This window comes from Stegastes partitus, unplaced genomic scaffold (assembly GCF_000690725.1).
Source record: "Stegastes partitus isolate 25-593 unplaced genomic scaffold, Stegastes_partitus-1.0.2 Scaffold17, whole genome shotgun sequence".
In the NCBI taxonomy this organism is placed as follows: Eukaryota; Metazoa; Chordata; class Actinopteri; family Pomacentridae; genus Stegastes; species Stegastes partitus.
The window spans coordinates 1,222,897-1,238,633 of NW_007577748.1; the positions used below are offsets into that span (position 1 = coordinate 1,222,897).

Below are 15,737 nucleotides of genomic sequence, written 5' to 3' on the forward strand. Positions count from 1 at the left end.
TATAAAAATGCTGTCAGTCAAGTTCATCTTTAGCTTTGTTTATTGTGTGTTTTGCCTCTTTTAGCAAACAATTTACACTCAAAATATGAGTTTGTGGAGGTGACTGTGCTGCTGGATTATTGATGATGTTATCATATGTGTGTTATCAACATGACATCAGTATTTCATTTTTAATTATCATGGTTATCCTTACTCTCAGTATATCGTAACTTTCCTAATGCTGCATAATGTTTGAAAATGTAGTGACCTTTACAGCTGCGGTTGCAGTTCAGGATGTTACAACTAATAATTACTTTTATTGTTGGTGTATCTGCCAATTATCTTCAGATTCTTTAATTTATAAAATTGACAGAAAATGTTCATCACAGTTTTTCAATGAATCCTTATTTTGTAACAGTCTGAAACACTCAGCTCACAATTCTGTAAAATTCCACAAAGCAGAATTTTCTAATTTTCAAGAAGCTGGCACTGCCTGATATTTAGTTGTTGTTGTTGTTGTTGTTTTGTTTTTGTTGGGGGTTTTTTTGTTTTGTTTTGTTTTGTTTTGTTTTGACCTTTTGAGCTCTAATCATATACTGTAGGCTACACACTGCAATAGGCTCAAACACACCAACTCTAATTATGACACTGATCAAGACAAAAAAATCCATTAGTGGCTGATCAATAATTTAGGATCTAGGGTAATTCCAGCTTCCTTAATCTGATGTCACTCATTGTAGCCATAAATGGGGTGTATTATTACTGTATGGCACCATAATATGTCAGGGTGGTAATTCACTGCCATCTACTGGTTACTATGCCCATATGCAAGTGCTGTTGTGTCCTTCACTTCCCCACACCTGTCACTTCAAGCACATAATACGCACCAGATGCACATGTTACCAAGGTGTACCACAAACAAACAAACAAAATTGATTTTGAAGATTGTAATAGACTAATCTGGATAGTTAAAAATGAGGGAGTGAAGAAACAGTCTAAGGTCTGCAGAGGCAGACAAGAAACATCTGATTTTAATATTTCTTTGCTGTAGAAACCAGGTCTGGACAAGCTTAGTAACATGATGGTCAGAGTCTAAAGGAATATATTGATCAAAATTATGTTAAGACTCCTAGCACATAGACAACTACACATGGACAAGACTTTTTACAGGTTCTGGTCCAACAAGGGAACCAGATCTGAGCCACTCAGACCTGCTTGTCAGGTATGCTCTTTTAAATCTTGCTAAATGTCTTTAATTATACCTACAATTTTATCCTTAACTGTCTGAAATCTAAACCATGAGCCAAATTTGTTATGCCAATAGTTACAACATGCTGTAAGCTTGTTCTATCCAAGTTTCCTAGTGTCCCAGTGGCTTAATTGTCAAAGGAGGGTCCCAACCCGGGGGGTGGAGACCTAACCATGCGACCTGCTCTGAAATGACCTGCGTTAATAATTTTCACTATGTAAATAAAACTGGATTGAGTAGGCACCTATGAAGTATACACAAGAGCATTTTTTAGGTCTTTTTTTTTAATGTTATTTTATTTTATATCAAATTTTTCACATTTTTTAAAGACTAAAGAGTTTAGGTTCAGAACTATTAACAAATATACAAATTATACAATCTGTGGACGAAGTGTCACTTTCAGACTGAACTGCTCACAGCTCATAGAAACATATAACCTAGAACCAGGGCTCATGAGTAAATGGTAAATGGTCTGCACTTATATAGTGCTTCTCTACCTTAGTGGTACTCAAAGCGCTTTACAGTGTTTTCTCATTCACCCATTTACACACATATTTATATACCAATGGCGACAGAGCTGCCATGCAGGGTGCTGCCTGCCATTGGAAGCAACTTTGGGTTCAGTCCAAAAATCCAAGCAATTAGAGGACAACCGCTCTACCACCTGAGCCACAGCTGAGTAGGACATGCTTGATTGTAAAGATATACAGGCCAAAAAAATTGGGAGCCACAGCCAATGTCTTTGCCATAATCATAGTTCAGAACCAACCTCAGACACCGATGCCACGTGATCACATTTAATTGGTCAGAGAGTGGCAGAGTGTGAATTAACTTGTGTTAGATCCATGACATAGGATATGGGACATGCAGATTTTGTAGAGTCTGCTTGTATGAATGTTTAAAAAAAACCATCCATTCATCCATCCATCCATCCATCCATCCATCCATCCATCCATCCATCCATCAATCCATCCATCCATCCATCCTCTCCCGCTTATCCGGAGTCGGGTCACAGAGGCAGCAGCCTTAGCAAAGCTGCCCAGACGTTTAAAAAAAAAAAAAAAAGACTCTTTAGTCTTTAAAATATCTTACAGTATAAATAAATCTGTGGACTGCCTCCCAGAAGTAAAGCCAAAATATGATTTTGTTGTATTCCTGCACATTCTTTGACTACAGTGTGTGTAATTACAGTCTTAGCAGATCAACTATTCACTATCTGGGGAAACCACCACTATCTGCAGCTGAGCACTGAAAGATTAAACAAGGTCTAATCAGCATGTTCGTCACTCAAAATAACTTTTTCCCAGACAGAGGAATGGAGTGATTATCAACAGAGTGAGCCAACTCTCCTGCATGAGAACAGCCCACCTGCCGCCTTGATGGTTTTAAAAGACTAGTCCAGTCGACGCTGACTCACTTGTGGTCCCTGGACAGTGCAGGCATACAGGCAAGATGAAAGGTCTCTGGTTGCTGATGGTGCTTGTGGCTGCGGCCAAAGCTGAGAGGGTCTTCACTGGGTGAGTTTGTTGGTGCACACTGAGCATGATTTTACTGTCAGCTTCTTTAGCATTCATTTTGAACTTCTTTGGTGCTTGCCTGTGAGTTAGATGTGACTGACACATCTGTGTTGACTTTATATGTGAAGTAGCATTGGGGGACTTTCTTCAGAACTGAAGAAGTTTCTTGGATGAGAGGTGAAACGGCTTCAAGAATTTCAAAGAGAAAGATTCCTATTATAATCTTTCTGCTAGAGAGGAAGAATACACCAAATGATATGATAAAGAACAATGCAATCAATATTTGTGACACCTAACCACCATTTATCATACCCAAAGAAAAACACTGTCATATGTACCATGCTGCAGCTGCTCCATAGGAACTTAACAAGAAAATATGGTTGAGGTGAACAAAAGTTACAATGTATGTGTTCCTGTAATTATAAACTACACTCTCTCCCCAATTAAATAACTTCTCAACCCCCGAAATCTTATGCCTGCAGTCACCCTATATGCGATAGGTCAAGCTCATTCACTGAAAATCTGACGTCCAAGTTTCAGGGAAATCAACTGCTGAACTCTAGTTCAAGTCAAAGCAGCATTAGATGACTGTCACTTGGTCAGTGATGTCCATAAGCATCAGAGAGAGGACAACAGACACAGTTAGACACAATTTCACATCTCTGAAAAACTAAAATGAATGTTAAAAAAAACAACACTTCACCGCTATGAAGACAGAGTCAGGTCAGAGTATAATAGATGCCATCTTTAACAGAAGCCGAAGTTTAGTTTATTGCTCCCAGCTGTCTGTAGGAATCTTTTCTCTGAGTTCGACTCCCACTCACGACAGTTTGCTGCAAGGTCTCTCCCCATTCTTCTCCCCCCTTTCCTGTCTCACTCTCTCACTGTCCTGACTAACAAAGGCAAAAACGCCAGAACAATAATCTTTTTTTTAAAAAAAGAAAAAAAAAGAAAGAAATACCCACATCATCACACAGCAGCAGCAGCATCCACATGAGCATCTAAATGAGAGAGTTGTGCGTTATTATTTAATTAAAATTAGAAATTATCCCCAACATAGTGACAAGATTGATCAGGACCGAACAGTAAACAACGCTGTGCATTTTTCTTCACCTCAGACAGGTGAGCTGTCACACACAGTCACATATTATCAGCTACAGGTAAATCATTAGTACTAACTGAATCCTGAGCTCCATTGCATGTTATTTCACTGGAAACGTCTGATCCAACTACAAAAGTATTTTTCTGTCATGTCAAGGTTTTTATTAGGGAGATTTTTTTGTTTCACACCAGGATATTTGCAGCAGTGACATTATTTGCAGGGTGGATGCGTTACAAAACAGGACCTCTCTAATCATTAAAATATCGACCACAATATAGCAAAGCGTAGCCTAGTAACAATGAAAACACATTTTATTTTGTATTTTTATTATAGTATAGATTATTGTAGTCAAATAAACTGTTGATGTTTTTTTCCCCACTTAACCATTTCCCCTAAACTACACCAGAGTATCCCTCCTCCTGGACTATTTTGAAAAGCGGTCACTCAGAATATCAAAATTCCAACCGTACCTATATTAGTTTATGCACATCAGGTAATTATCATCATTAACTGTGGAACAGGAAACCTAGGTATATCAGTATGTCATATTCTTATCTCTAATTCTGACATAGTTTCCAACCAGCCTCCTCACTACAGCAGCATAGCAGAATCCCTGATACTTAGTGATGGCTTTTGGTTGCTGCAAATTAGTGTACAAATTTTATTTTTTTTGAATTCTATATGAAGAAACAGGATTAAAAAAAATGTTTCCCCCTTCCTTAAGTTGCCTTTTGCTCTGCATCGCAAATAACTGCTCAAGTTGCAAAAGTACATTGGAGTTCACTGGGTAGAACATGACCGCTTATGTTTAGAGAAAGATTAAATGAAGATTACAGTATAATTAATGAGTGTTGAGTGCTGCACATGCTGTGCTGCACTAGTAATTGTAATCCTGGTAAGCACTGAATAAAATCTTCCTCTTCTGCTCGACTCACCATAGGTTTCTATAAATAAAGCACTAACGTAGAAGTTAAACAGTAATGTTGAGAGACTAAAATGAATGTCTTCCAGAGATCAGGTCATCAGGGTGAATGTGCAGTCGGAGGAACAGATCAAGCTCCTGCAGGCTCTGGAGGCTGCAGAGGAGCAGGAGGTACACACACACACACAAACACACACACACACACACACACACACACACACAATCCCTTTGGGTACATAGCACAAACAGCGATGTTCAGGTTTTTTTTTTTTTTTTTTGGAGCTGCTTGTGGCAAACAGTTCCTCGTGAACTTTTAAGTGGTACAAAAGGCAAATCAAGTTCAACACTTTCAAAAATTCAGTTGAGAGTTTATGCGGACTGGAGGTTAACAGAGTCGTCTCCACATGTCAGAAAGTCAGAAACTTTCAGCGACCCAGCAGCGCTCACCATTTAATGCTTTAATAAAGATCTTATTTATTTATTGTATCTTTGGTTGCACCTCTTAGGTACAAATGAATGTGGCTTTTGAAAAGAATCAACACACTAATACAATTGGAGAAAATGCTGAAACTGAATTAGAGTCATCATTTAGATTACTTGGTTGTATTTATTTGAGGATATGTGATGCAGCATTGACTGTTCTGCTCAAGGCATGCTTCCCTGTTACCAACGCTGTCCCTGCTTATTGCTGGGAGTTTTTGTGGTCCAGTCTGTGATGTTTCTTTGGCTCTCTGATTACAGCTGGACTTCTGGCTCCACCCAGTCTCCACCGAGCTTCCTGTTGACATCCGAGTGCCTCGCTCCAGCCTGAGCTCTGTGAAGGAGTACCTTGATGCCCATGGCATCCCCTTCAGTGTCATGATTAACAACGTTCAGGTCCATAATCCTCCAAATAGACTCAGTTATTAACACACATTAATGAGTTCTGTTGTTCAAGATTATAATGTCTTGGTTTTGAGCATAAATAATGCTAGTAGTAAATTTGAGCTCTCTTGCATGTCACATTCAGGAGCTTCTCAATGAGGAGAAAGCTGCGATGGAGGAGAACCAGAGGAGGGAGCGCAGCACCAGGAGCTTCAATTTCGGAGCCTATCATACTCTGGAAACTGTAGGCTACTGACACACAAGCACACAATGTATTCTCTCCAGAGTAGACCAACTGCCACAAATTCCTTATTGAAACTTATCTGGGCTTCATCAGTCCCAAACTGGTTCAGAAAATACTGCTGATGAAAAAAAGAGTGGAACAAGAGCTGCAGGACCTAACTCTTGGAGCTCTTCTTCTTTCAAAGTCTGTTTCCTTGTCAGGTAGTCCGTCTCTCCAAGTAAAAGTCTCCTCCACATGGTTGGTGAATACAGACCAGTTCTGTAGTTTTGGGATGATGCTTGCATCGATTTTTAGAGAGCAAAAATTTCAGAGACAGGAGCTAAAACTGAACGTTTCAGACAGAGAGGAGATTCTGCAGAAATGGACAGTATGAGAGAGTTTCTGTTTTTGGGACAATAAAACCAATAAAAATAGTGTAGCAGACTCCAAAAATAAAACTACAAACCTGTAAATGTGCAGAATAATGGGCTGTTGTGCAATTATCCTGAAACTGAAGTCAACAATTTACAGTGTGGCAAATCAATAGACTAATACGCTCACACTGAAATTTGTCAAGCATCAAGTTGAGCTGCTTTTTAATATTTTATCATTTTTGATAAGCACGATAGTCTAATACATCATTTGTATTGTAACAATTGGTTTGTCTTCATACAGATCTACAGCTGGATGGACACTCTGGTGGCTCAGCACGCTAATCTAATCACCAAGCAGGAAGTTGGGAGATCCTACGAGAACAGGCCCATGTATGTGCTCAAGGTAGGAGGATCCTGGTGTAGAAGACCTGTATTTTACTGCTGTAGGAAATGTGCTGACAGCAGTGTTAACATTTTCAGGCTCTGGAACAACAGAATTTAGTTTGTGGAATAAAGTGTATAAGTTTGAAAGTGTTTGACTCTTTTGTCAACTTTCTGTTCAGTTCAGCACTGGCGGCTCCAACCGCCCCGCTATCTGGATCGACACAGGTATCCACGCCAGAGAATGGGTGTCTCAGGCTACTGGAGTGTGGACAGCCAACAAGGTACGACATGTTAACCACGTGGACTGATTTGATTTGAAGGGTTTCTACCTCACTTTATTAACACTTAAGTACTTTGTTTGCTCTGGCACCATTTATACCACATGCTCTACTTCTATGCTATTTTGTAGTGTTTGTGTAAGAATGTGAAAGAGGAAAAGAAACATAGAATCATGCAGCATCTGATTTGTCCCAGAGAAGGTGCACCAAAAGAGCATATTTTATTCTACAATATGAACTTAACAATAAGGGACTGTCTGAATTCCTTTTGCCTCACACTCCTTCCTAGCCTCTTCCAGTAAATAATCTTGGAGTTTCTCTTTCCTCTATTCAAGCAGACATTGTCTACTCTGCATAAACTGTCACCCAAGTCATGAAAGCTTGCCTTTTTAGCATTTCTATAAAATACTTGCCTTGTGTTCTGGTTTAGATTGCCACCGATTATGGCACTGACGCCTCTCTGACTTCCCTTCTGAACACCATGGACATCTACCTGATGATCCTGACCAACCCTGACGGCTACGCTTACACCCACAGCAGCGTATGTCGCCGTCACTCACTATGATAATGTTGTTTTTATGTGGAATATATGGTGGATATTTAAAAGAGGAACATGAGTTTTCACTGTATTGTACTGAAAGAATGCAATATTTGAGGGACCTGTACAGTTGAAATTGTCAGAGCAGAAAGAGAATGATCATACACACAGTGCTGACTGATGCTGTGTGATGTGCAGGATCGTATGTGGCGTAAGACTCGCTCCATCAACTCAGGCTACTCGTGCCGTGGAGTCGATCCAAACAGGAACTGGGATGCAGGCTTTGGTGGTCAGTATTGCTTAGACAGTGAATGCATCTCATGAACCTTGTATAATGATACTTTAATTCATGATTCTTCAAGTCTTTGCTTGTTCTCAAAAAACTGAACATTATTGTTAGGCCAATGTCAACAAAACTAAACTTTAAACTATTTTTTTAATGCAAGAACATGCATTGAAAATACATATGAAGTATTTGAAAAATGTGGTGGAATGTGATGTGGTATATTATATAAGCACTATTACAGTGTCAAAAAAAGAGAACATTTTAAGTAAAAGTTAACTTTCGTGCAGAACAGTTATATTGGATTGCATTAGTTCAGGTGGACCTATTAACTAAGCATATACAGTATGTCACATTTCTACAGATATTTTATTATATCTTTTTATGGGACAACACTGAAGAAACAACACCTTGCTACAGTGCTACTCCGTGTACAGCTTGTACAACAGTGTAAATTTATTGTCCCCTCAAAATAACTCAATACAGTACACAGCCATTAATGTCTAAACCGCTAGCAGCAAAAGTGAGTACAGCCCTAAGTGAAAATGTATTCACTTTTGTGACATACTGTATATAACCATCTATGTCATGTGCAGCCTTCGTAAACTGTATTATTATAGAAATCTTGCTGACGTGCCATTTCCCAGTCATTTTTACGTTGCTGTGTTGTGTCATCTCATCATGACACATGTTCAACTCTTCCATCCAGGCCCCGGTGCCAGCAGCTACCCCTGTTCTGATTCCTACCGTGGCCCCTCAGCTCACTCTGAGATCGAGGTGAAGAACGTAGTGAACCTGATCAAGAGCCATGGCAACTTCAAGGCCTTCATCTCCGTCCATGCCTACTCACAGCTGCTCATGTACCCCTACGGATACTCCTGCAACAACGTGCCCGATCAGCCTGAGCTGGTAAAAAAAAAATGTTCTTTTCTAAACAAGTTCAGGTATCCAAAGGTAATATGAGCTGATTTGTCTTCTTTCTATCCTACTATTTGACTGCATAGTATGTTGACAGTATTTGCGTGGTGGTTGCAATTTCTCACCTAATGAAAGTTTTACAGCTCAAAACTAAATCATTTGCATCAGAGTTGATACTTAACTCAGTCAGGTTCGCTCTTTTTCAGCAATAATCTGCTTCATGTTTGGACAGTGCTCAGATAAACTCTGACAAGGTGTATAACAGACCTATAGACCTGTATTTATTTAGACATTCATGAACATTATTCATCATGTTCCCTCCTACTTGAGTGATATGTGTGCACGCTTTGTTTTCCTGTAGGACTCTGTTGGCAGAGCAGCAGTGCAGAAACTCACCTCCCTCTATGGCACCAGTTACAAGGTTGGAAGCATCTGCAAGATCATCTGTAAGTAACCTTTTCCTCCATTTGTCCAACTCACTACATAATAACTCAAATTCTAAAGTCACCAATCTCACTAATAAGTCTCTGTCTGTTTGTGTCTCTCTCTTTCACATCTCTGCCCATTCAAATGTTGGCGGGTGTATTGCTGGAGCCTTAAATGAATACAGTCTTGACTTTTCAGCAGATCAGATGAATTTTGGCCCTTTTTGGGTCCTTTCTAGGGTCCTCAGAGGGTCTCTTCAAACCTGAAAATCCACTTTCTTGTGTCCCCAGCAATACACCCTATATGCAACACACACTAAGTTTGGAGCAGGCTGAATGTATGGTTGTTGAGATATGAGAATAAGAGACACACACACACACACTGATACCTTGATTTATAGTTAGAGGATAAAAAAAAAATTAACCAAAAGATATGTAGGCTTTGCAGTGCATCTAAAATAATAGTAAAATAACTCTTATTATTGACTACTTACAGTATTATCATTATTGTTGCTACAGTCACTCATAGTACAACTGTTGTGTCTCTTGTTCTGTCCTCAGACCAAGCCAGTGGTGGCAGCATTGACTGGTCCTACAATCTGGGCATTAAATACTCCTACGCCTTTGAGCTGAGGGATACTGGCCGCTATGGTTTCATCCTGCCATCCAGTCAGATCATCCCCACCGCCTCTGAGACTTGGCTGGCCCTGAAGCACATCATGGAGTATGTCCGTGACCATCCTTATTGATTATAGCCACCGATGGAGGATCAACTTTAAAAGCAGTTTACTCAGCTTTTAATGTACAGCTTTGTCTATGACCAATAAAGTCACCAATATCCTGTTTGTCTGTGTTTTACCACTGGATTTTGTCTCTCTGTGTCAAATAGTTTTACACATGAGATCAACCTGTTGGTGATGTGATTGTGGCAGGCGAGGTAGGCCCTTGAGTCACTGAGGTTTCTAAGTCTGACATGTGTTTTATTAGCTCAAGCTTAGACTTAAAATGTAAAGAACCGACGACACACTCATTTTCATTACAAAATCTATCTTTCTGTGTAGTGCTTTTCGAAATTAGACTCCAAAAATTTACTATAACACACAGTGCACAAGAGGTTAAGTACTGAGAGCTTTCAGTTCCATAAAAATACCAGAACAACAGTTTAAAAAATGAAATGAAGAATCCTGCTTAAACCAAATTTAAGAAGTATTATTATCAAAAGGTACAGACTGAAATATTTGCTTTGCAAAAGAATGTATCATCCCCCCCGAGATTGATTCATTACTTCATGTGACATTAGAAGATTGTTAACACTGACACTTTGACACTCAAGGCATAAGATAGTTTATTATTAACAGCTGCATACTGTTCAGTAGTCCAGAGGTTCCCGGCTCCAGGGTCAGCCCCTTACTTCCTATAGGCCAATCTGAATTCATTTTTTATCTTTTCTTGAATGTATTTGGGGCTGCAGGGTGGCACAATTGGTAGCACTGTTGCCTCGCAGCAAGAAGGTTGCCGGTTCGCGTCCCGCGTCTTTCTGCGTGGAGTTTGCATGTTCTCTCCGTGCAGTGTGGGTTCTCTCTGGGTTCTCCCGCTTCCTCCCAAAAACATGTTGAGGTTAATTGGTGATTCTAAATTGTCCGTAGGTGTGAGTGTGAGTGTAGCCCTGTGATAGACTGGCGACCTGTCCAGGGTGTCCCCTGCCTTCGCCCTAAGTCGGCTGGGATAGGCTCCAGCTCCCCACGACCCTAGTGAGGATTAAGCGGTGTATAGATAATGGATGGATGGATGCTTTTTCCAATACTTCTTTGTATATCTGATCTCTCTCCAGCTCCATGGAGATGAGGTCTGGCTATAAAACACTACATTTAGGTTAAAGCTCAACCGTGATGTCTTTGAAACTGTTACACCATCTAAACTTGTTTGATGTCCAGGTTGTGATTTCCAGACAAAACTTCAGCCCTTTCCAAAGTTACAAGCGCATCATCACAATAACTACAACGGAGGAGGCAAGGGCAAATACTTACACTTTAAGGTCAGATTATCTAAGTTATGTCACATTTTGAATTTTTGTAGAATTTAGGAGAATAAATCAGATACTTGTATGAACTAAAATATGTGTGAGCGAACTAATTCCAGCTAAAGCAAAAGTGACAGATTTCAGGTGTGTTTCAGATGGAGATTAATAAGAACGTCAAGCCATCAGCGCCACTCAAACAGTGTTTAGGAAGCCAGAGGTCACTCGAGGTAGACTACACAACTATGCAAAGAGAGAAAGCAACTTAAAGATCAAATGACACTTCAAATTTAGACTTCCTGAAATAAATCTACTGTTTCTAAGCTGACTTCAGACATCAGAAAGTAACCTCGTGTCCGCCGAGGATGACAGACAGCCTGAAATCAGTCCCTACATGAGTCCTATAGGAGCAGCGAATGATCACCACCTACTGTTTGGCAGGTGTCTTCATCCAGTGCAGCCCAGAACATGCAGGGTGAAGCCTCTATTCCAAACCAGCAAAGGTCTGCTGTTGGAGCCTGCAGTATTCTTGAGGCTAAAGGCATCTCAGAAGTAAGTCAAGAAACACTTGACAAACAATTCAACACCTTGTCTCTTGGAGGACTCGATCGGTCGGTATGAAACTACCTTCTGCAATGGAAATTTTTGTGAGAAACAGTAAAATAATCAGAGTGAAACAACACTTAATCTTTTTGTTATTCATTAAAGCAGAGCGTGAACCGGCAACCTTCTTGCTGCAAGGCAACAGTGCTAACCACTGCGTCACCTTCTCCATAGCCTCCCCGAACTCCTCCCACACCAGGAGTTTTAGCTTCCATGACCGCCGCAGCTGCAGCCCTTTTGGCCAGCCGGTACCTGCCTGCTGCTTCAGGAGACGCCTGCTTCTGCAATGGAGGCTTTGAACATGGACCACTCTGACTCCTTGTTCCCAACCTCCCCCGGGATGCAGGAAAAACTCTTCTGGAGGTGGGAATTGAAAATCCCACGGACAGGGGCCTCTTCCAGACGTTCCCAGTTCACCCGCACTACGCGTTTGGGTATATCAGGTCTGTCCAGCAGCCTTCCCTGTCATCGGATCCAACTCACCACCAGGTGGTGATCAGTTGACAGCTCTGCTCCTCTCTTCACCCGAGTGTCCAAAACATACGGCCTCAGATCTGATGATACGACTACAAAGTCGATCATCTACCTTTGGCCTAAGGTACTCTGGTACCAAGTACACTTATGAGCAACCTTATGTTTGAACATGGTGTTTGTTATGGTCAATCCATGGCTAGCACAGAAGTCCAAAAACAAAACACCGCACAGGTTCAGACCAGGCAGGCCGTTCCTCTCAATCACGCCCCTCCAGGTTTCACCGCCATTGCCCACGTGAGCATTGAAGTCCCCCAGGAGAACTATGGAGTCCCCAGGCAGCACCCCTTCCAGGACACCACCCAGTGACTCCAAGAAGGCTGAATACTCTGACCTGCCATTTGGTGCATAAGCACAAATAACAGTCAGAGTTTCCCTTCTGCAACACGCAGTCGCAGAGAGGCGACCCTCTCGTTCTCCGGGGAGAACTCCAACAAGGCGGCGCTCAGCCGGCACCTCTCACCATGGGCAACTCCGAAAAAGGAGAGAGTCCAACCCCTGTCCAGGAGTATGGTTCCGGAGCCCTTGCTGTACGTGGAGGTGAGCCTGACTATATCTAGCCGGTAGCGCTCCACCTCCTGCACCAGCTCAGGCTCCTTCCCCGCCAGTGAGGTGACATGCCATGTCCCCAGAACTAGTCTACACCACCAATAGTTTAAAAAAAAAAGTCTTTAAACTAATTTGCAGTACACAGAAGAAAAGGATAATAGTTGCAAAATAGACAAAATGATGACTAAATACAGCACTGGTTTAGAAATAGACAGGGCTTCATCAACCACAACTGTATATGTTTTGTGTCACAATCTATACTGATTACGAGTAAGTAAATAGAACAGTTATAGCTTTAAATGGTAGCAAATCATTTTATTAAATGCTATATTCAAAGTTGAAATACAAAAGGCACTGAATTTTGTTCTCCCAAACAATGCATCGAGAAATGTGTGAATATAAATTTTTACATTTCATAATGATGTAAGGCCGAACCTTGAATTAGACTATCATCTGGCACAAGAACATCACACAAATCATCTGAATTGCTATTTAGGAATGCTGGCATACATTACATCCAAGCTGATGTTTGAACAGTACATCAAATAAACACACACATAAGCATGCTTTTCAATATAAGAAATCACATACAAAATATACACCAGTATGCAAATAATTTATAGCTTGGTGGTCGTCTTACAGGAGGTACAGGGAAGACCTTTAAGAGCTAAAATTCTGCAAAGAAGTGCAACAATCTGTGAGGCAAAAGTGAAATGCAATACCGTAGCTGAGTACTGGTTATGTGGAGACAGTGGATCTGTTGTTAGGAAGATCAATGTTATGGCAAATTAACACTGCTTGGGACGAACTTAGAAAAAAGACACATTGGGCAAATTTGAGTGCAGAGACATTTTCTGATGATTTGTGATGATTCACAATCCTCGTCCTGCAACAATGTTAGTGTAAAGATCCGAAGAACAGGCTCACGACTGGACTGACTCAGTCCATTTAAACTAACTACAACAAAGGATGATAATCTACTTTTAATTATTAAATACATTTTTTATTCGCAAAACTTTCCACTTTCGCAGTCAGTACTGCTTTGTTGTCCTTAGAAACAACTTTTGAGCAAGGCAATGAAAAGATGTTGCTGAAGCTGCTTCGAAAACCATTAACATGATATTCCAAAAAAATCAGTTTGATGGTTTATCAAGTAAATTAGGCCACAGTTATTATCACAGTTATACTTGCTCTATACTAAACTAAGGTAGATTCAAATTTGCTGTTTACAGGAATAAAATAAACTGAAGCAAATTCGACTTCTCCCCTGTGGATGTGATATTTATGAAGGAACCATTAGGAGCAGCAATCCTGAATAACTGACCGCAAATTAAAATGATTGTTTACGATAGCATCCAAATAATAACCAAAACTTCAAGGCTAGACAGATTATAGATAGCCACAGGAGCTATCTGTTATCTTCCTCATTAGATTGAAATTTGCAGCACACAAAACCAAAACTGTTTCTAAACTGAGAAAGGCTTTTGAGACTGAATAAATGTCAATCAATGACAAACACTTCATCTTATATTACAGGATCAGGATCTATCATCAGTGTGGAAAATCACAAGCATGCTGAGCCCACATGAACCTGTGTGACAGACATGCCAGTACACACACTCTCTCACACACACACCAAAACACTCGCACATTACACTGAGGAGCATTGCCAGAAAGTGCACACAAAATATACAAAGCCAAGATACTCTGAGATACCAATCAGTCAACTTCATTCATGCTTTACACCCCAGTCTGCACTTGATGTGTGACCTTCCCCTCCACTGCTTTATACACTCACAGAGAGCTAGACAATGTCCCTCTGCAGGCTGAATGGGAAAAGCAAAAAGTAACATGGGGATTTACATGTGCGCTGATAGGGGGGTGAAAGAAGGGAGGTTACCAACGTAGCCTCACCTGGCTCAAGATCTGTATGTTATAAGGTCCGATTGTAATTTGCAGAAATCCAACCACTGGATCCAAATGACAGGAGCTATATCCAGAGTACCATTAACTGTCAGGAAGAATCACTTATCACTAGTTCTCAGAGAACCTAAACTTCCTGATTTGCTTCGCTTTTTTATTAATTATGTAGACCTGATAACAAACAGACCTTAACCTGTTAGCTCTGCTTAGCTCAATCGTACATTAGTTATTTCCCTGGAAGGCTCCCTGAGCAGCGGAGGAGGCTGCTCCAGCGGCGGCTGTTTGGAAAGTTTTATTGGTGAAGACGCCCTGTGAGAATTCCTGCTGGGCCTTCTGGAAACTGGCCCCGGTGCGGCGGTACATGCTGTGGACCTGAGAAGGAAGAAATGTTGAGGAAATGCCTGTCCTGGGTCAGTGATGAAGGATAGTGACACTTAACACGACTATTCCGGTTATCACCCATTAACAACAAGCACTTGTAATAATACTGACCAACACTTAAAACCTTTACTAGTCTTTGAAAACTGGCCTTGACATACATTTGAAATGTTGTGTGTTTATTGATTGATATTAGTAACTCAACAATTCTTATCTCTGGTTCAAAAATATACGTCAATCTAAGCTTTGGCCAGTTATGCTTTTGTGAAACTTCTTGTTTTTCCAAATCTCTACAGTGATGGTGAAGAGTGCAGATTTAGCATGACACTTGAACCACAGAAATCCCATTAACAGAAAATATGTCAGGTTGAAATAAACCATAATTCTCTTTTAGTATTTAAGCTCAAAGCACTGCTGTGCAGAAGTACAGCATCACAGAGAAATGACACAATATGTAGGAAGGTGGCTGTCAGTCTCTGCTAATTCAACATAACAATGTTTTCATGTTTCACCCACACTTTCTTTTTTGCCACCTGTGAGCTACTTCTACGTTTCCTTGGAAGAACAGTGTACATCAACAACACATTACAAACTAAAAGCCTGCTTAGAATCAGTAATATGGTCACAGGGTGGCTGCTGGAAACCCTCTACACCAATGTGCTTCGGGAATTTGGATGCAA

At 40.7% G+C, this 15,737-nt stretch overlaps 2 protein-coding genes across 2 annotated transcripts in view; one reads left to right on the forward strand and one right to left on the reverse strand.

Moving 5' to 3' along the window:
* Positions 1-1,129: 1,129 nt before the first annotated feature.
* LOC103364556 (carboxypeptidase A2-like) lies at positions 1,130-9,901 on the forward strand. The gene is made up of 10 exons (XM_008291711.1): positions 1,130-1,201; positions 5,511-5,645; positions 5,779-5,877; positions 6,532-6,633; positions 6,794-6,895; positions 7,323-7,433; positions 7,629-7,719; positions 8,423-8,622; positions 8,993-9,077; positions 9,618-9,901. Exons 1-10 carry the CDS (start codon positions 1,130-1,132, stop codon positions 9,803-9,805), a joined length of 1,185 nt encoding a protein of 394 aa, XP_008289933.1. The 3' UTR covers positions 9,806-9,901.
* Positions 9,902-13,050: 3,149 nt separating this feature from the next.
* The window catches only part of scamp2 (secretory carrier membrane protein 2), a 13,528-nt gene continuing 10,841 nt past the window's right edge, over positions 13,051-15,737 (reverse strand). The window contains exon 9 of the mRNA XM_008291519.1: positions 13,051-15,051. Coding sequence (XP_008289741.1) covers positions 14,902-15,051 — 150 coding nt within the window. The 3' untranslated portion in view covers positions 13,051-14,901. The remainder of the gene's footprint in view (positions 15,052-15,737) is intronic.

Bases quoted from the DNA above. Each gene is read 5' to 3' on its own strand.
- LOC103364556 (XM_008291711.1), top strand. From the start codon at position 1,130: ATGGACAAGACTTTTTACAGGTTCTGGTCCAACAAGGGAACCAGATCT. The intron at 6,634-6,793 runs GTAGGAGGATCC...CTTTCTGTTCAG, and splicing joins GGCCCATGTATGTGCTCAAG to TTCAGCACTGGCGGCTCCAA. The intron at 7,434-7,628 runs GTATGTCGCCGT...TGTGATGTGCAG, and splicing joins ACGCTTACACCCACAGCAGC to GATCGTATGTGGCGTAAGAC.